This window comes from Rhinopithecus roxellana, chromosome 19, assembly GCF_007565055.1.
Source record: "Rhinopithecus roxellana isolate Shanxi Qingling chromosome 19, ASM756505v1, whole genome shotgun sequence".
Classification (NCBI taxonomy): Eukaryota; Metazoa; Chordata; class Mammalia; order Primates; family Cercopithecidae; genus Rhinopithecus; species Rhinopithecus roxellana.
This window is the reverse complement of record NC_044567.1, coordinates 52461981-52483142: the sequence shown is the minus strand read 5'-3', so window position 1 is coordinate 52483142 and position 21162 is coordinate 52461981. Positions and strand designations below refer to the sequence as shown.

The following is a 21162-nucleotide window of genomic DNA, read 5'->3' as shown; positions in this document are numbered from 1 at the left end:
CCTGGCTCACGTTGGCCTCATCATTCCGAAGGCCAGCACTGCTACCATGCCATTCAGGAACATGGTAGGATAAGGTGATGAGGCTTGGAGGCCTTTGGGTCTCCATTTGGGTTCACGTGGGGAACTCTGGGCTCTAGGATCCCTCTTCGGAGATCTGAACACTGTGTTTTCTTTGAAGCATTGACACTCCTCCTGCTGTGGACCCTGAGTTTATCAACCCATTGCCCTTGGCTGACAGAAAAGCCCTCAGAGCCATCTTGGAAACACCCTCTGGCCTCAGTGCTCCCTGTTCCACAGGAGCCAAGCCAGTGCTCCTTCCTCACACCGAAAGGTAGACTGCATCACCTGCCACGTTTCCTCTAAGGCAGGGGTGGCCAATCTTGACTTCCCTGTCAAACACTGGAAAGAGAATTGTCTTGGACCACACATAAAATACACTAACACTAATGATAGCTGATGAGCTAAAAACAAAAAAAAAACTTGCAAAAAAATAATGTTTTAAGAAAGTTTACAAATTTGTGTTGGGCCACATTCAAAGCCGTCCTGGGCTGCATGAGGCCCGTGGGCTGCTGGTTGGTGATTGGACAAGCTTGCTCTAAGGCCTTGGGTAAATGGGAAATTACCACTTCCACAAAAAGGCTAGGGCCCCTGTCTTCACCTGCCTTCCTAAGGCCCATTCATCCCTGAAGAGCCACGTGGCACCTCCTTCTGAAAGCCAATCATTTTTTTTTCTTTTTTTTTTTTTTGAGACAGAGTCTTGCTCTGTCATCCAGGATGGAGTGCAGTGGCGTGATCTCTCTCGGCTCACTGCAACCTCTACCTCCTGAGTTCAAGTGATTCTCTTGCCTCAGGCCCGAGTAGCTGAGACCACAGGTGTGTGCTACCATGCCTGGATAATTTTTGTTATTTTTAGTATAGACGGGATTTCGCCGTGCTGGCCAGGCTAGTCTCTAACTCCTGGCCTCAAGTGATCTGCCTGCCTCGGCCTCCCAAAGTGTTGGGATTATAGGCGTGAGCTGCCGTGCCCAGCCAGGCCAATCTTTAAGAGATAGCCAAAGTGGTTTCTCACCTAGTTTTAAAAGCTCCATCAGGAAGACCTAATGTGACAGAGTCATGGAGGGGTGCATGGAAAGGCTTCACAAGGGGTGATTGGGCCATTTTTTGTAGGGGAGATTCAGAGCTTTTAAAGATTTTAAAAGGGACCCATGGCCCACAGAAAGTTTAAGAAACTTTGATTTAATTCCAAGAGATTTAGAAATACTTATCACTCAGTTGAGTGCTGGGGGCATGACGATGTTGAGTGTGCAGCACTGTTTACGTGGCAGTCTCTAGGCACCTGGAATAATGGTAAAGAGGGAACTGCCTTAGCCACACAACTGATCCCGGAAAAACATGCCTCATCTCGACAGCAGGGTGAGTTGAAATGCAGCTGCCTATGACCCCTCAGGTGTCAGTGCTGGCATCTGAGCCTGCTGGGCAGGTTTTTTTGTTTTTTGTTTTTTGTTTTTAAATAATGCCCAGATTTGGAAAGGGAGCCCCATGCCTGGCCTGGAAGTGCTCTGCCAACAAGTTAGATTTCATGGGGGAGTTGACTAGAAGGCACAAGCTGGACAAGCCAGACAAGTTGAGGCAACCTCAAGTCAGCTGAGCAGAAGTCCTCGCCCGAAGTAGAAACCAGGCGCAAACGGGTAGCTCTTCCACCGTTTCCCAAGCTGCACTGAGCCAAGTGATTCTTGTTGGATGTATTAACCCAGGTTCTGAAATGCCATCTTAGTTACATGACCCCTGACCAGGGAGATGGGGATGAGGTGCTGGTGTGGACAGCAGGCAGTGGTTTCATGTGCCTGAGGCTGGCAGCGAGGAGAAGCAGAAGTGCGCCTCCCTCCCCACTGTCAGTGCTGACTTCTCTGTTCCTGCCATTGTCCTGCCTAGAGGATCAGTCATGGCAGAGCTGCTGACAAGTCGCTTATGGTCATCTGTGATATGCGACAGTACTTCTGAAGAAATAGCATTCGAAGGCTGAGTGCAGTAGCTCATGCCTGTAATGCCAGCACATTGGGAGGCTGAGGGAGGAGGACCGTTAAATACTTGAGTCCAGGAGTTCAAGACCAATCTGGGCAACATAGCAAGACCTGTCTCTACAAAAAAAAAAGACGAAAATTAGCCAGATGTGGTGCTACGCAAATGTGGTCCCAGCTACTCAGGAGTCTGAGGAGGGAGGATCGCTCAAGCCTCAAAGGTTGAGGATGCAGTGAGCTGTGATCTTGCCACTGCACTCCAGCCTGGGCGACACAGTGTGACCCTTTCTCCAAAAAATATTTTTTTTTTTCTTGAGATGGAGTCTCTCTGTCGCCCAGGCTAGAGTGCAATGGCGCGATCTCGGCTCACTGCAGCCTCTGTCTCCTGGGTTCAAGCAATTCTCCTGTCTCAGCCTCCCGAGTGAGCTGAGATTACAGGTTGCCATGACTGGCTAATTTTTTGTCTTTTTAGTAGAGACAGGGTTTCACCATGCTGGCCAGGCTGGTCTTGAACACCTGGCCTCAGGTGATCCATCTGCCTCGGCCTCCCAAAGTGCTGGGATTACAGACATGAGCTGCTGTGCCTGGCCAATTTTTTTTTTTTCTTTTTTTTAAACAGCATTCAGTAACTGCTGAGGAAAGCAAAGGCCAAGATACCGGGGCCCTCCTCTGCAAAATCCACTTAAATGAGTCCTACATGGACCACTTTAGGGAATAGATTGTGTCATTAATCTAGTAAATTAGTTTTAGCTACCCATCCCCACCCAATTTCAGAGAAGAGTGAAGAGCCGTTATGTAAAAGGACAACTGATGGATCTCCTCATTCTGGTCTGTTAGCTCCCTCCAGAGTTTTCACATCTGGTGCAGCAGCTGCTGGGCCCTGAGGGAAGGAAGGGAGACTTGCTGAGAGACGGGCAGGGAGCCCAGGGCTCTACACCTTTTTTTCGATTCACTAATCAGCTACGGCCCCTCTGCACTGCATGGAGGTGCTGCTGTTTGGAAAAGCTAATTGGTTTTATTTTTCCGTCTCTGGTTTTGGCATGATGTGAAACACCAAGGGGCTTAAAGAGCAAAGTGGAAAGTGTCTTTGAACTTCATCAGATATCTGAAGGCAGAACCAATTAAAAATCATGCTTTTCAGACCTCCCCAGCAGAATTTAAGGATGAAAGCGAAGGGGGCAAAAACCCTCTAAAGACAGGAAAGAGAAAGTGGAACGGCAGCATCGCTAACCCTGCTGGCAACGTCCATGTTCAAACACTGATTTTAAAATCCAAGAGCAATGAAGGTTGCTCAAAGGCCATCAGCTGAACCCGGGCTGTGGCTGGGCTTCTTGCTTTGGAGCAGTGCACGTGGGGCCCACCCACAGGAAGGTGCTTCAGCTGCTAAGTTGGGAGAATTCTAAAGGCTCGGTAAGTCCCACATTATCCAAACCACTGCTGTCTCCAGGAAGGGACACTGAACTCCAGCGACCCAAGACAACATGGACATGAAAGAACACAGCTGCAGGCCCTTTTAGTCCTCAGCCTCTGAGGCCAAGAAGAGCGTCTGTCTGGTGTTGGTGCGACTTTAACAGGTCCCCTCTGGGACTCGCCAACCTCCTCCTCAAGAACAGTGGGCCTCAGACTCCGCCTTTGGCAAACAGCTTTATTTAGCTAGATTTTAACAATTCTTCAGTTTGTGTTATAGTTTATATGGCAAAATATAAAGTTTATAAAGTTAAGTTTTAGAAAGTGATTTGAGGTTTTTAGAGTGTTGGATAAGTAAACAATAATATTGAGATCTGGCTGATCTAGCATGTCAGTCTCCAGTTGCTAACCACTTTAATTGGGAGGAAATGAACTTTAGAAATGAACTGGACCTACTCAGTAAGCCTCAACCATGTATTTTTAATAAATTAGAAAGGTGGTAGCTGGGCATGGTGGCACACACCTATAATCCCAGCTACCCGGGAGGCTGAGGCAGGAGAATCACTTGAAGGTGAGTCACAGGAGGTGGCGGTTGCAGGGAGCTGAGATCGTGCCATTGTACTCCAGCCTGGGCAACAAGAGCAAAACTCCATTTCAGAAAAGAGGCCAGGCGCAGTGGCTCACGCCTGTAATCCCAGCACTTTGGGAGGCCAAGGTGGGTGGATCACGAGGTCAGGAGATTGAGACCATCCTGGCTAATATGGTGAGACCCTGTCTCTACTAAAAATACAAAAAAATTAGCCGGGCGCGGTGGCGGGCGCCTGTAGTCCCAGCTACTCAGGAGGCTGAGGCGGGAGAATGGTGTGAACCCGGGAGGTGGAGCTTGCAGTGAGCAGAGATCATGCCACTGCACTCCAGCCTGGGCAACAGAGCGAGACTCTGTCTCAAAAAAAAAAAAAAGAAAAAGAAAAAGAGGCCAGGCACGGTGGCTCAGGCCTGTAATCCCAACACTTTGGGAGGCCGAGGCCATCTCAAAAAAAACAAAAACAAAAAAGAAAAAACAACAAAAAGCAGGTGTTCGTTCTGGCTGCAATCCAACCACTTACAACTAACAGGTGGTATGTAGGTTAAGAAATATTTAATGCCAGCCCAAGCTCCATGCACCCCAGCTGTGAGTCAGGTCACAAAGGCCCCAAAACCAACAACCTCAACAACATATGTGACGTTCCTGTCTTCTGATGATGGAGTACAGGGTTGCTAAACTTGCATTCCTTTGAGGGCAGCCTATCACAACCTCCAGTTGCTGACCATGTTATATAATGGAGAGGAAAGGACAGCACCTGGACACCAGGTGCCTCTGAGTGTGGCAGCCAACAGCGTCCAAGGAGAAACGTCCTCTCATCTCCATCTAGAGGGACAGCGCCCTTCATTGCTGCCATTTCCTGGAAACCTGCTGTGTGCTCGACACTTTCATTCAACCTTAGACTCAGGCTGAGCTTTAGACAGGTGCTGCTGCTGTCTCAGTTCCAGCTCTTGCCTGGGTCTACTGTCTCACACTGGAACACTAAGGAGACCCTTCTCTTCCATGTCAGGAGGGAGGTTGACAATTTACCTGGAAAATGAAGAAAGACCCATCATGTCTGTGTCCACATTTTACCCAGAGGCTCCTGGAACGTCCAGGAGCCCAGGCCAGGCACGGTGGCTCACGCCTGTCATCCCAGAGCTTTGGGAGGCCGAGGCAGGCGGATCATGAGGTCAAGAGATCGAGACCAGCCTGGCCAATGTGGTGAAACCCCGCCTCTACTAAAAATACAAAAATTAGCTGGGTGTGGTGGCGTGTGCCTGTAATCCCAGCTACTCGGGAGGCCGAGGTAGAAGAATTGCTTGAACCCGGGAGGCGGAGGTTGCAGTGAGCCGAGATTGCGCCACTGCACTCCAGCCTGGGCGACTGAGTGAGACTCCGTCTCAAAACAAAAAAAAAAAAACCATGTTGCTGCCAATGTTATATAATGGTCATAAAATATAGGCTCAACAAGGCCAGAGTAGGGACATGGTGCAAGATGTCAGTATGATATGATAGGAGATTTGTAATCCAATTTGGGGAAGTCTACAGTGGACCTACATTTCAATTTTCAGTTTCAATAACAGGAAAAGTTTCTTCCTTAACACTAGAAATGAACTTGACCTACTCAGTGAGCCTCAACCATGTATTTTTACTAAATCAGAAAGGCAGAAACAGGCATTCTTTCTGGCTATGATCCAACTAGTCACAGCTAACAAAGGCTCACTTCTACCAGACCAGGGGCTGCTGTAGAATCTGCCCAGCTGGCCAATTTGATGGTGTCACTTCTAGAGGGATGCACGGGGCCATGCAGCATCCTCCTCTCCCTTTTGGCTGCTCTCTCTTTAGTAAGTTCACCTTCTGCTTGGAGTGGTGCCTGGCATCCTACAGGGATGCAGTGAGAGTTAAGAGAGAAACAGGAATTCCTATGAGGTGCTAAAGCCGGCATCCCTTGGGATACGCCAATAAGCCATTACATACTGGCCCACTTTTTATGTTGGATGAGATATCACAGGGCCCTGGAAATGGGTGTGACTACTGACTTCTTGAAACTACAGCTTTCTCCCTTGAGTACTGGAGGTGGTCTTTCTGCCGAAACAATGAGGTTTAAGTCAAATGCAAAAACAACTGGGTCAGGTGACATAATATCTTTTGATTCCAAGGTTGAAACAATTTCTAGGAGCTGGCAGGGCCAGAATTCAAAGGACACAAGGTTCTAGTCCTTGAAGACTACAACTCTTACTGTTTGAGATGTTTATTTCTTATTTTTAGGGTTAAATCCCAGCTCCATGTTTATTCCTGAAGTGTTTCCCCTCACCCTGGGAAGAAGCTTGTTGCTGTTTTTGGTTCTCTTCCTCTGCCAGCAGATCTGCGTGAGACGTGTTTCTTCAGTCTTTCCCATTTGTGAGACAAATCTCCATTACAGTCTCAACAAATACAACTGTCCCTTGTAGCGTAACCAAGTGTAAGAGTGCTGCTTCTCTGCCCTGGCTCTGGCTGGTCGGAGTACTAGGAGTTCTTGGATTTCCGCTCTTTTCTGGCCCTGGAGGCCATGAGGCTGAAGAAGAGCCCAGGAGCCAGAGTTCGAAGATAAATGGCCAAGGAAGGCAGTAAGTCAGCCAGGATCACATCTTTCTTCTTCTTCCCCACAGCAGCAAGAACATCGTGGGCCACCTCCACAGGGCTTCGGCCCTGGGCTGTGGTGGTGTCCATAACTAAAATAAATAAAACAAAAGAAACACATGAACTAACTTGGAAGCAGAGGTCCCTCTTGAGGAGTGGAGCTGATGTGAGCCGTCAGGTCAGCCTGCTGCCTTTCCCACCGCGAAGCTCTTCCCAGGACGAGGAAGCCGGTGGTGTGCCACCACCCCTGATGATTCCATGCTCCAAGGAAAGGAGGAACCATTTTGCAGCTGGATGTGAGTCAGTAGGGGAAGCGAGAACGGGGTAGGATGTGGAAACAAGGTAGACTGAGGATCCCAGTTAGGGCTTGGAACCAAAGTGAGTCTGTCTGCCTGGTGGTCCACAGCAGAGGCACAGAGTGAGCCCCTCACACTGCATCTGAAAAGCAGCTTCCTGACCTGGGAAACATGTGCCTGTTAGAACAACGAAAGACTAATGGATGTTGTGCCACCTCATTTGTCTTGGGTAGCCTGGCTTCAGGGTGGCCAGACAAAGGTGGCTGGGGACTACTGACGCCCATATGCACAAGCTCACTGAGTCAGGAGCAGACACATGTCCCTGTTCTCGATGTCAAGTATTAACTGGATGAGAAACAGGAAGAAATCCTTAGTTTGTTTTAGGCGTTAGAAGGGACAGCTGGAAGAGATTAGAAGGAGGTGTTAGGTTAACAGCAACTGATGTTCCTTCTACCCTAGTAATTTGACAATTTTGCCAGCAAAGTAGGACCAGCTGGCAGGCACACAGGAGAGGCCACTAGCACAGACCATGTGAAACCACTTTTTTTTTTTTTTTTTGAGACAGGGTTTCGCTCTGTTGCCCAGGCTGGAGTGCAGTGGCACAATCATGGCTTACTGCAGCCTCGGCCTCCTGGGCTCAAGCAATCCTCCTGCCTGACTCAGCCTCCTGAGTAGCTGGACTACAGGCGGTGACACCATGGTTGGCTAATTTTCATATTTTTTGTGGAGGCAAGGTCTTGCACTATTGCCCAGACTGGTCTCAAACTCCTAGGCTGAAGTGATCCTCTTGACTTGACTTCCCAAAGTGTTGAGATTACAGGTGTGTGTGGGCCACAGTGCCTAGCCATATGAAACCACTATTAAGTTGTCTAGATTGCCTGAGCTCCCTCACCAATGTCTGTTCTCATTGTGTTTTTGTTAATGCAGAAAAGTAGGAAGTTTTGGATTACAGCTTTTTTTTTTTTTTTTTTTTTTTTTTTTTTTTTTTTTGAGACGGAGTCTCGCTGTGTCGCCCAGGCTGGAGTGCAGTGGCGCGATCTCGGCTCACTGCAAGCTCCGCCTCCCGGGTTTCCGCCATTCTCCCGCCTCAGCCTCCGAGTAGCTGGGACTACAGGCGCCCGCCACCGCGCCCGGCTAGTTTTTTGTATTTTTAGTAGAGACGGGGTTTCACCGTGTTAGCCAGGATGGTCTCGATCTCCTGACCTCGTGATCCGCCCGTCTCGGCCTCCCAAAGTGCTGGGATTACAGGCTTGAGCCACCGCGCCCGGCCGGATTACAGCTTATTTTTAAATGCCACAGAGAGAATTTTTTAAGTGGCATCTTCTAGGTTTAAACAGGTGTAAAGCTGTATGAAGCCCCATGCCTCTGTAGTGTCTACTGTGGGAAAACAGGACTCGCTGTGTGAGAGAGCAGCTGCTGCCAGGACATGGGCAGTCTTGGTTCAGACCTGCCTGGGCTGGGTGCACGACCATGAGGCCCCTGGCAGATATCACAGCACAAACCCCGAGAGATCACTTCAGGGAGGAAGACATGGCAGGACAGCACTGGAGGGGTAAGCAGGCCCTGTTCCAAGCAAGGGGAGGCAGCCCCAGCTCCAAGGGCTCCAGTGATCATGGGCACACTGGTCTCTGCTTGGCCTGAGCCTGCATGCCGGGGCCGGCTGCTCTGCCCGCGAGTGGTGACTGCAGGTCAGCTCTGCACTGTCTCCAAATGAGACAAGATGAAGGTGCTGAGACTGCTGAACTCGGCCTCACCCAGAAGACTGGCCCAGAATCAGTCATTTCTCAAGCCTACGGGACAGAGACAGACCATCAAACACCCTACACTTGCCATGAGGTCAGTTCACTCAATCCCGATGCTGATAATACTCTGTGGACTCAGGATCTGCGAACGGGTTAGTTGGGAGTCTGGTGGCATCCCAGCTTGGCAACTTCCTTTTAGCCCTTGAGTCCTGTCCACAGAAGTCCTGTTCTGAACACTGCAGTGGTGGCGTTCACACTAAGGGTAGACCATGGTAGGGTAAACGAAGATTATTCAATAGTCCATATCTAGAACCAACACCTCTGTCAAGTTTTTTCATTTTAAAAGTTCTATTCCAAATGAAAATGACCAAAGAATCCCTGAGGCAGGAGCCGCATGTCTCACTGTGGCTGACCCACAGATTTTCATAGGAGAAAAGAGAAACCGGGCCTCACCTCCATACCTAGATCCATCCGCGGTGATGGCATTGACGGAGAGGTTGGTGTGGATGTAGCCGGGGCTGATGACGGTCACCTCAATTTCATACTGTTCCATCTCGGCCCGCAGACAGTCAAAGAAAGCCTGGGTTGCGTGCTTGGAGGCTGCGTCTACACATGTGGACGGAGAGGCAGGGGAGTGAGTGCTCTGGGGTGGGCATGGCCTGGTACCCAACTATTCACCACCATTCACGCTCTCTGTTTTCAAAACCTGGTTTTACTTGTGATCAGGTCTTGCTATGTTGCCTAGGCTGGACTCCAACTCCTGAGCTCATGTGATCCTCCCGCCTCAGCTGGGACTGCAGCTTTAAAACCTGGTTTTATAATTTAAGATTACAGTATTATACCAATGTTCATTTCCTGACTTTGAGAAGTGTACTGTGCCCTTGTTCTTAGGAGACACACTGAAATAGGAATAAATGAGCATCATGTCTCCAGTTTCCTTTCAAATGGTTCAGGAAAAAAATTATAAGCTATATATACATACAGTTTTATATATATTATAAACGGTATATATGCATATACACAGAGAGGGAGTATGATAAAGGAAATAAGGTAAAAAGGTTATTAGGGAATCTGCATGAAGCGTGCATGGGAGTGATTTGTGCTGTTCCTGCAACTTTAAGTCTGAAGTTATTCCAAGTTAAAAGTTAAAAAAAAAAACACAAAACTGAATGCCTACTGGGTAAAACATTCAAATAGTACATAAAAGGACAGAAAGTAAAAAAAAAAAAAAAAAGAAAAAGACAGTCCTCCTGTCTTCCAAATTCCATTCCTAGAGATAATCAGTGCTAACAGTTTCCCAGGATTTTTGTTTAATTCTGTTTTGCTTTTTTAGAGAAGACATCTTCTCTGTCACCCAGGCTGGAGAAGAGCTATGATCATAGGATTATAGCTCTTTGCAGCCTCGACCTCCTGGCCTCAAGCAATCCTCCCACCTAACCCTCCCAAAGCGGTGGGATTATAGGAGTAAGCAGCCATGCCCAGTGATTTGTTTTTTTAATATATCCTACGTATAGCCGTGTGATTTTACACATTTTACATAAAAAATATATATACATCTTTTAATACAGAAATGAACTCTTACCTATTCTACTGTTCCTGCAAGTAGCTTTCTTCACCTGGTGGCAGGCTGGACCGCTCCCATGCTGGCCCTGCAGACCTGCCATGTAGCTCTGGCTGCCTAGTCTTCCCCAATGAGTTACCAGGTGACAGAATTGGCCCCATCAGTGGGCCTTCATGGGTGTAAAAAATCCAGGCCTGCCTTCTTATGTATCTCATTTTGCCAAATATCCAGGCAGTGGCTTTTCATCTAGAAGAGCTACAGAGCTTACTCCACCTGCAAGAAATAGCTGTGTCTGCTCTCGAGCAAGGGCTTCACAACCCAGTAAAAGGTGCTCTGAATGGGAACACAGTGACCCTATAATGACATTCCTGGGAAACATACCAGTGTCTCCACAGTAAATCAGTTTCCTCCAATTCAGAATTGTAAATGTTTTAGCCTTAGGAAAGAAGGGGCATCCGTCAGCTAAGGAAACAGGAAGGGAGAAAGCAAGGAAGTGTGGCAGCAAGTCACATGAGGCAGTTCAGTAGCGTCTGAGCTTGCTGCAGTGCCTGGCTGGGCCTGCTCCGTTGGTTTGGGGCACAGTTGCTGGGGGCTGGATGGGTTGGCTGTGGGTGGATGGAGAGGACTGCTCCTATCAGCCATGATTCCAAGAGTACAGCCCAGGCTTGGGGACAGGGGAGAGTGGGTTATCCTGTAAGTCCCCAAAATAGAAGGCTACACTCTGACAGCTGGTTCTCCCCAGAGCTCTCAGGCTGTGAGTTCTCAGCCAGGCTGTGCTGACCTCGCCACTGTCCACATCACTTACCCTGCCAGTGTGCGGCCCAGTACTAAGCACACTGCGTGGATCATGTGACTTGGTCTTCACTGTAGCAGTGTGAGAGAGAGAATGCCGTTCTCCCCATTTTATAGGTGAGAAGGCTGCTACTTATCTGGGTTAACCAACTTGCCCAAGAGGCACTCCATATTCAGCCTGGTCATTATAAAGCTGAATATGGAGACCAACCATTGTATGCCTTACTGCAGTCAGCAGGCCAAACAGACAACAAAAATCAGTGGTATTATTATAAATCAAAGTAAAACTTGAAAATAATTTAGTATAAAGAACTCCAGCTGGGCGCAGTGGCTCACGCCTGTAATCCCAGCACTTTGGGAGGCTGAGGTGGGCGGATCACTTGAGGTCAGGAATTTGAGATCAGCCTGACCAACATGGTGAAACCCTGTCCCTACCAAAAATACAAAAGTTAGCCAGGTGTGGTGGCACGTGCCTATAATCCCAGCTACTCAGGAGGCTGAGGCAGGAGAATCGCTTGAACCCGGGAGGCGGAGGTTGCAGTGAGCCGAGATCGCACCACTGCATTCCAGCCTGGGCAACAAGAGCGAAACTCTGTCTCAAAAACAAAACAAAACAAAACAAAACAAACAAACAAACAAACTCTTTACCCTGATTTACCTATTCTTAACATTTTAATTCATTTGCTTTATTAGTTATGATTCTATATATAGTATTTTTTTTCCTGCACCATTTGAGAAGCCTTAGATGGTGTCCTATCCAAAGTTGAAAGAGAACATTAATAAACAGGGAAAGCATGTATGTACAAGCATGTATGATGATTGTAAATCTCACTAATATGTAAGGAAACAGGATCAGAATAGTTAAGTAATGTGTCCAAGAAAATACAACCAGATTTTCTGGTTGTATACCAGAGCCAAAAGGTACAGCTGGGATCCAGATCTTGGAAGAAAGAATAAATTATCTTACCCTCCCAGTTCACAGGTGGCCATATAGTGTCATGGAACTGGATGTTTGTGGCTGCCCTTGCAAAGTGCTGCAGCAGCTCAGATTTCCCTGCCTTTGCTGACCAGGCTGTGGCTGGGTCTAGCTTTTGGGTGGCTGAGAGGAGATGAGGCAGTATTTCCTTTTAGGAGGTGATGCAAAGAAAGGACAGTTTGTGAAATTACCTTACAACCCTCTTTATTGAAACCTTCCCATTGAGTGCCCCAAGATATAAATGTTTGAGAGTGTTCTACATAGCACACTGCTGCTAATGGTCAAAGAGTGGGGGGAAAAAAATCCTCAAGTGTCCAGGAAAATGGCTAAATCAATTATGTCACATGTATTCAGTGGATTACTATATTGAAAGGATGAGGTAAATCCATACGTGCTGATGTAGAAAGATACATTGTTAAGTGGGATTAGCAAGCTACAAAGCAATATGAATAATGCCATCCCATTTTTGCATGTTTGAATTACACGTAGAAAAAATTGTGGAGGCATATGCCCCAAAGTGATGGCATGGTTATATCTGTGGGACAAGCTAATAATCGTAACAGTAGGAGTGGCTAGCACATGCCTAGTGCTTAGTGCCTGAGGCAGCTCCAAGCACTGTGCTCACAGCAGTCCTCTGGGTTAAGACTGAGGCTGTCTCCATTTACACTTGAGGGCAGGGCACAGAGAAGTGGGGATACTTGCCCAAGGTCACACAGGGGACAAAAAGTAGAGTTGGGATTTGATCCCAGACATGTGGCTCTGGAGAACACATTCTAAAGTGCCTTTGCATTCTGGATAGTTTATTTCTACAGTGTGTAAATTCTAGACAGTGAATGTATTATTTTTATAATCAGGAAAAACAATAAAGCAGAGCATTTTGTGGGAGACGGCAGTACTCACATGCTGATCGAAAAGGAATGCTGATCTTGCCCTGGATGCTGCTGATGGCGACAATGTGGCCTTGCCTCCTCTTGATCATGGAGGGCAGAAGTGCTGAGGACAGAGGCAGAGGCTTAGACAAGCACCCTACTTCCAGTCATTGTGTGTGATGCTGATGGAAGGCGACCTTGCTTTTGATATTTAGTCAGAGTAAGGGAGAATGGTGAAAACCTCTTAGGGTAGAGGACTGTGTTGGAACTCCTAGCCTCCTATGCCCAGCAGAGTGCCAGCAGGCTGGCAGGAGAGAGGAGAGAGGCAAGGAAACAGGGACGGAGGTCACTGCAAATGGTTAGCTCAGTTCCCTTTTCCTGCTGGAGCCTCTCCCCTGGACTGAAATCCGTGGTGGGACATAAAAATATCCCCACCCTGTAGGGGTTTGCAGATAGCATGAAAAAGACATGTAGGTAATGCTGCACAAATGTGGCTGTCACTAAAGAGAACATCTTGATTGGAAGCTATAAAGCAAATACCCAAACTGTGACAATAACACCTAACACCCACTCCAGGGCAATAGAGAGGATGGAGATGGGGAACGTTTAGCTGAAAAGGATCCAAGTGAAGTAAAAAGAATGCCAACATATCACTTATCACTGCTGTTTTCTCAAGACTGTTACCTTTCGTTAGAGCAACTGGGCCAAAATAGTTTGTCTCCATGACCCTCTTGTCCACATCCACTGTGGTGTCCATGATAGTACCACGGTAGCTGATCCCAGCATTGTTGACAAGTATGTCCACATAGCCAAAGCACTGCAGGATCTCAGCTGCTGCTGCAACTATGGCCCCAGGGTCTGTGAGGTCGAAGGTCACCAAGTAAGGCTTGTATGTCTGCACCTGGTCAAATACAACAGACACCAAATTCACTTTCTGAATGGCAGGCCATCCGAGCTATGTGTCCCACAGATCACTTAGGCTCAAAACAATAACATAACTTTATACTTTAAGGAACTAGAAAAAGAATAGCAAACTAAACCCAAAACCAGCAGAGGAAGGAAATATTATAGTAAAGATTAGAACAGAGACAAACAAACAGAATACAGAAAAACAATAAAAATCAATGAAACCAAAAGTTGGTTCTTTGAAAAGATCAACGAAGTTCAGAAAGCATTAACTAGAATGACAAGGAAAAATCAGAAGACACAAATAACTAAAATCAGAAATGAAAGTGGGACCACCAACTTTACAGAAATGATAACAGATGATAAAAAAGATTATAAAGATTATAAAAAATGATATAAAAGAATATTATGAACAATTATTTGCCGACAAGTTAGAAAAACTAGAATAAATGGATAAATTCCTTAAAAAACACAAATTACCTAAACTGACTCAAAAAGAAATAAAAAATCTCAGGAGACTTATAACAGATAAAGAGATTGGATCAGCAATCAAAAACCTCCCAACAAAGAAAAGTCCGGGACCGGATGGCTTCACTGGTGAATTCTGCCAAACATTGAAAGGAGAATTAACACCAGTTCTTCTCGTACTCTTCTAGAAAACTGAACAAGAGAAAACACTTCCTAATTCAGTCTGAGGCCAACATTACTTTGATACTAAAGCCAGATTAAAGATACCACAAGAAAATTATAGAGCAATATCTCTTATGAATATAGATGCAAAAATCTTCAACAAAATACCAGCAAATTGAATTTAACAGCATATTAAAAGGATTATTCACCACGACCAAGTGGGATTTATCCTAGGAATTCAAGCAAGATTGGTTCAACATAGGAAAATCAATCATGGCCAGGTACAGTGGCTCATGCCTGTAATCCCCAGCACTTTGGATGGCTGAGGAGGGAGGCTCATTTGAGCCCAGGAGTTCCAGGCCAGCCTGGGCAACGTGGCAAGACCCTGTCTCTTTAAATTAAAAAAAAAAGAAAATTGGCCGGGGGTGGTGGCTCATGCCTATAATCCTAGCACTTTGGGAGGCCGAGGTGGGTGGATCACCTAAGGTCGGGAGTTCGAGACCAGCCTGACCAACATGGAGAAACCCCGTCTCTACTAAAAATACAAAATTAGCTGGGCATGGAGGCATATGCCTGTAATCCCAGCTACTCGGGAGGCTGAGGCAGGAGAATCACTTGAACCTGGGAGGCGGAGGTTGTGGTGAGCTGAGATCGTGCCATTGCACTCCAGCCTGGGCAACAAGAGCAAAAACTCCTTCTCAATAAAAGAAAGAAAAAAAAAGAAAATTGAACGTTATACCACATTAATAGAATGAAGGAAAAAACCCCACCTGATCATCTCAATTGATGCAGAAAAGAGATCTGACAAAATTTAACACCCTTTCATGGTAAACATACTCAATAAACTAGGAATACACCAGAAATTCCTCAATACAGCAAAGGGTGTTTGTGAAAAACCCACAGATAACATACTCAGTGGAAAAAAATGGAAAGCCTTCCTCTAAGATCAGGAACAAGACAGGATGCCTGCTTTTGCAACAGCTACTCAACACTGTACTGGAAGTGCTAACCAGAACAATTAGACAAGAAAAAAATGACCCAATTTGGAAAGGAAAAAGTAAAACTATCTCTGTTTGCAGATGGCATGATTCTATATATAGGAAATTCCAATACATCCACAAAAAGCTACTAAGAGTTAACTAACAAATTGAGCAAAGTGGCAAGGTACAAGAGCAACATCCGGCCGGGCCCGGTGGCTCAAGCCTGTAATCCCAGCATTTTGGGAGGCCGAGACGGGCGGATCACGAGGTCAGGAGATCGAGACCATGCTGGCTAACACAGTGAAACCCCGTCTCTACTAAAAAAATACAAAAAACTAGCCGGGCGTGGTGGTGGGCGCCTGTAGTCCCAGCTGCTCAGGAGGCTGAGGCAGGAGAATGGCGTGAACCCGGGAGGCGGAGCTTGCAGTGAGCTGAGATCCGGCCACTGCACTCCAGCCTGGGCGACAGAGCGAGACTCCGTCTCAAAAAAAAAAAAGAGCAACATCCAAAAATCAGCTGTGTTTCTATACACAAACAATGAATAATCTGAAAAGGGAATCAGGAAAGCAATTCTATTTACAATAGCAGTTTAAAAAATTAAATATCCTATGGTTTGAATATGTCTCCCAAAACCTGTGTGTTAGAAACTTAATCCCCAATGCAACAGTGTTGAGAGCTGGGAACTTCATGAATGGATTAATGCTGTTATTGTGGGAGCTTCCTTCTCAAAGGATAAATTCAGCCCTTTTCCCTCTTTCTCGCCCACGTGATGCCTTCCTACATGTTATGACGTGGCAAGAAGGCCCCTGCCAGACACCAGACCCTTGCCAGATGCCGGCTCCTCAAACTTGGATTTCTCTGCCTCCAGACTTTGAAAACTAGATTTCTTTAAAAATTACTCAGTCTGGCTAGGCGCAGTGGCTCACGCCTATAATCCTGGCACTTTGGGAGGGCAAAGTGGGCAGATCAGTTGAGGCCTGGAGTTCGAGACCAGCCTGGGTAACATAGCAGGACCCTGTCCCTACAAAAAATGAAAAAATTAACCCTGTACAGTGGCATGTGCCTGTAGTCCCAGCTACTCAGGAGGCTGAGGCAGAGGATTGCTTGAGTCTGGGATTTTCAGGCTGCAGTGAGCCATGATTGCACTAGTGAACTCTAGCCTAGATGACAGAGCAAGACTATGTCTCTAAAAAGAATAATAAAATAAAAATAAAAATCACCCAGTCTCTGCTATTGTTACAGCAACATAAAACAGACTAAGATAAACACTTGGCAATAATCTAAGGAGGTGAAAGACTGTACACTAAAGATTGTAAAACACTGCTGACAGAAATTAAAGAAGATATAAGTTCACAGAAAGACATTCTATATTCACGGATTGGAAGACCATGTTGTTAATGTGAGAGTACTACCCAAATTGATCAATAGACTCGATGTTATTCCTATCAAAATTTCACTGGCAGTTTTGGCAGAAATAGAAAAAAATAATCCTAAAATTCATATGGGATTACAATGGGCCCTGAATAGCCAAAACACTCCTGAAAAAGGACAGTTGGAGGACTCACACTTCCTCACTCCAAAACTTGCACAAAGCTACAGCAATTAAAACCGTATGGGTCCTTCCCTCCTCCTCCCCCTTGCCTCCCCCTTCCTACCCTCATGCTCCATCCTTCCCCCTAAGGGGGAGAAAAACCCGTACGGTACTACTGACATAAGACAGACATATAGACTGACTGAATAGAACAAGGAACCGAGAAATATACACTTCAAATATGTAATCAATTGATTTTTGTAAGGATGCCCATTCAATGAGGAAAGACGGTCTTCAACAAATGGTGCTGGGAAAAGTAGATAACCACATGCAAAAGAATGAAATTGGACTCTTATCTAATACCATTTATAAAAATTAACTCAAATGGATCAGTCACCTAAATGTAAGATTTAAAACTATAAAACTTGGCTGGGCACGGTGGCTCATGCCTGCAATCTCAGCACTGTGGGAGGGTGAGGCAGGCGGATTATGAGGTCAAGAGATTGAGACCATCCTGGCCAACATGGTGAAACCCCATCTCTACTAAAAATACAAAAATTAGCTGGGTGTGGTGGTGCACACCTGTAGTCCCAGCTATTTGGGAGGCTGAGGCAAGAGAATCACTTGAACCCAGGGGGTGGAGATTGCAGTAAGCTAAGATTGGGACATTACACTCCAGCCTGGGTGACAGAGCAAGACTCTGTTTCCAAAAAAACCTTTTAAAGTTATCACCATCCCCTACTCCCACCCAATGAGTAGAGCTTAGCCAGGTAAAAGGTAAGGGAGAAAAGAGAACTTTCTAAACTCATAGTGCTAGCCAGTAGGGGCATCGGGATGTAAACCACTGGACAGTTCTCCCTCCCCATGCAGCGGACCCGATTCGCTATGGAGACCTGCTGCCTTCCCTGGGACAGTGTGACACATGGATGTCCTGTAACTCAGCAGTCCAGGAGTGGGCCTCTATCTCCTCAGTGTCTACAGAAGATGGCCTACACTCCTTCCCCATGGAAAGCATGCCCGTGGCTCACCTTGGTGGCATGAGAAGCGGTGAGTTCTCTGATGAGCTCTTCGAGGGCCCCACTATTCCGGCCACAGAGCACCAGCTTAGCACCAGCAGCATAGAAGACTTTTGCACATTCTAAGGGAAGAGAAAAGAGCCCTGACAGCCATTCTTCCCCAGTGCCATTCAGTTTAAATTCACCCAGTGTTGCTGTTTGCTGCTTCACACCCTTGACATGTCTGTGTTGGTCCCTGCTTGTGGTCCAGCATGAAGCTGGGAGCTAGGGTTCAATGCAGGGCTCACACCCAGTGCTACAGACATCCACAGGGCAAAAAGAAAGGCAGGCCAAGGTGGACAGATGTGTTAAGGATCGTGCTCAGAACGCCCCATGATAACTCCTGTTCACCTGGATCAGCTGTGAGCATCACCTATCTTCACAGCTGAGGGAGCTCAGCAAGGTCACTCAGGCAGAGGCTTGTCCTGATTGACAAGGACAGTCAGGGCCAGCTATTATGGTGCTGTGCCCTGCCAAGGCTGTGTGGTGGCACTACCCAGGCACAGCTCTCCTGGAACTACTCACACAGTCCTGTAGAAAAGCTGGGGCAGAGGACCGAGGCCCTTCCCAGGTCTGATGGGCTGTTTCCGAGGGAGTGCTTGAGGCAGAGGGAGCAGAGTGCCTGAGGGGCCATAGGCAGATGGAGCTGGGACAGAATGTGGAGGGTCTAATAGCCTCACTGGCTGGGGAGGGGTCAAGGCAGTGCACGCAAGTACCTACCACACGCAGGACTATTAAGGATGCCTACCTTTGAAAAGGCTCAGTCCTGCTGGGTGGGAGGGAGTGGGGACACTGGAGGAAAGCAGACTCCACCAAGCCCGCTGCACTATTTCAGGTGACAACCTGTGAGGACTTCAACTAAGACCACAGCAGGGACAGTCCAAAGCTAGTCAGACACATGGTCTATATTCTTTTGGTGGCAAGAAACAGAAACTAAACTCACACTGGGGTAAAGCAAAAAGAGAATTTGCCAGAGGGATTGTGGGGAAGTTCAAGAATGGAGAGGAGAGCCGGATGGCCGAAACCTAGGAAGGACCCAAGCGCTGGCTGCCCGGGTGCTCTCACACGTGGGCAGGCCCCAGAGCTCACATGCACGGTTTTGTCTTGTCTCTTCCCAGCTCCGATCAAATCCCAGGGAAGGCCATGATCAGCCGTGAGTGGGGGGCCCAGCAAGGGTCACAGGTAATTCTCCTGTGGCTAAGCAGGAGGGCCCGACAAAAAATCCCCTGGACACAGGAGGGTAAACCATCAGAACTGGCGGTGGAGGACTAGTCTGTGGGGAGTCAGAAAGGAAACGGAGTGATGGCAGGAGAGGAGGCAGACGGTGGTGTCGTTGCTTCTTGCTTACCCTCCCCTGCAACATATCCTATATAAATGTTCAGTGCCCCGAAAACGTCCATACAGCTTATGAAAAGCAGGACAGCTCAGCAGCCAAGAGAATGGACTTGAGCTAGACTTCCAACTCCGGTTAGAACTTCTTTGTTTCTGACTTTCTTCTTATTTAGGACGCTTTTTATCTATCAAGCACAGTAGTAAGAGATTACCTACCTTAACTCATTCAGCCCCTGGGGGTGTGACTGTGAGACTGAATGAGTTAAGGTAGGAATCTCTTACCACAGTGTTAGATAAACAGCACCTGCAGTGTCAACTGTCATTTTTGTATTTCTATTTATTAAAATTTTTTTTTTTTTTTTAGAGACAGGGTCTTACTCTGTTGCTCAGGCTGGAGTGCAGTGGCACAATGATAGTTTACCGCAGCCTTGAACTCCTGTCCTCACCTGAGGCGTCTCCCTCAAGTGCTCACCAGCAGATCTGCACAGGACACCTTGGCCCCTGGCTAACCCTGACCTGACACCAGTGAGCCACTGACTTGGTTCTAGATGGAATCTTAAGAGGCCCAGGTGATTAGGTGGCGCCCTAGCTCCTGGTTCATGGAAGAGAATGGCCTTTGCAGGCTAGCTCCATCTCTAGGAGCCATGTGGTGAGGGGCCAATGCTGCAGGCTTGGAGGATCAGGGCTGCCATCTCCTCCGCTGGAAAGGAAAGGTCAGAGGGACAGGCGGTGTGTACTGGTCTGAACAGGCCTGCCCTCAGAGAAGGATCAAATTTCCTTAAAGCTAGATGGGTTCCAAACAGAGGAGGAGAAGAAACTCCAGCATCCTTCAGGACCAGGGGTCCTGAGAGGTCTGAGGGAAGGCTCCCTGATGTCTCTCATGGTGTGAAGCCTCCCTGTGCTCCACAGCTTCTTGTTCAGCTCCCTACACAGCATTTGCTCACCCCCCAGGCGCCTCTCCACACACCCGCCAGTCTTCGGTAAGGTGTTAAGTAGACTCAATCTAGACACACCATCTTCTTTGAAGGAGATGAGGTTGGTGTGTTCTCATCCCGACAAAGGGTGGAAGCCCAGAGAGAGCACCCACCATGGGTAGTGAGGCCTGGTCCCAGCGCCCCAACCCTGCCTGCCCTAGTCCTCTTCTCAGCAGACCAGCAAAACCCCTACAGGAATGAGGCGGGTGGTGGCTGCACTCCCAGCCAGACGCCAGCATTCCTGAGGCTGGAACTGTTCATCCGGTTTATAAATCATTCCCAAAGGCTAGGAACCTTGGGTCCTGCTGGCTGCCTCACCCCATTTTGTCTTGTCCTGACCAATACCTAGGACATTTGTGAGGTCCCACCAAAGGGTGCAGACACAGAACCCTTCAAAGGTGGGAGTCCCGCTGGAGTCTAAACTGCTTTGGGGAATTGACTGCCTCAATTTTGTTTGAGTTTTGCTTCCGAGCAAAGCTAAAAAGAGAGGAAATGAAAGTTTGTGTAGGGAGTGACAGAAATGAAAACAACAGATTGGAAGGATTCCATTTTCATTTATTGAAAAGCTGATACTGGAAGGTTGGAGGGTCCAAGAAAAACAACTCCAAGGTACATACGTGAAGGGCTGCAGATGACTGTCCAGTGCCGCTGGCATGCCTAGCTTGGAAATCAAGAGAGCTGTGCACAGCCCTGTGGCTAAAGCTGGAGGAAGCTGATATTCAGAATGTTCTGTTCCTTTAGTCAGTGGTCCCACACTATTCTACAAGGACAAGCTCAAGAGGCTTAAATACACAAAACAAGAGACAAGATAGGAGAAATATGAAAAACTGAAGACTCATTGCATAACTCCAAACCTTCCGGGTGGCTGACACGGCAGGCAGAGCCACTAAGGACAACATAGCTCTGCCT

General features: G+C 47.4%; 1 protein-coding gene across 3 annotated transcripts in view; it reads right to left on the bottom strand.

Annotated features, from left to right (window-relative positions):
* Nucleotides 1-6225: 6225 nt before the first annotated feature.
* The window catches only part of DHRS7B (dehydrogenase/reductase 7B), a 53040-nt gene continuing 38103 nt past the window's right edge, over nucleotides 6226-21162 (bottom strand). For all 3 annotated transcript variants that reach the window (XM_010383768.2, XM_030923073.1, XM_010383767.2), the window contains 5 exons: nucleotides 17921-18030; nucleotides 13530-13746; nucleotides 12877-12969; nucleotides 9101-9253; nucleotides 6226-6701 (listed from right to left, as the gene is read on the bottom strand). In XM_010383768.2, the coding sequence (XP_010382070.1) occupies nucleotides 6496-6701; nucleotides 9101-9253; nucleotides 12877-12969; nucleotides 13530-13746; nucleotides 17921-18030 (779 nt within the window). In that variant the 3' untranslated portion in view covers nucleotides 6226-6495. The remainder of the gene's footprint in view (nucleotides 6702-9100; nucleotides 9254-12876; nucleotides 12970-13529; nucleotides 13747-17920; nucleotides 18031-21162) is intronic.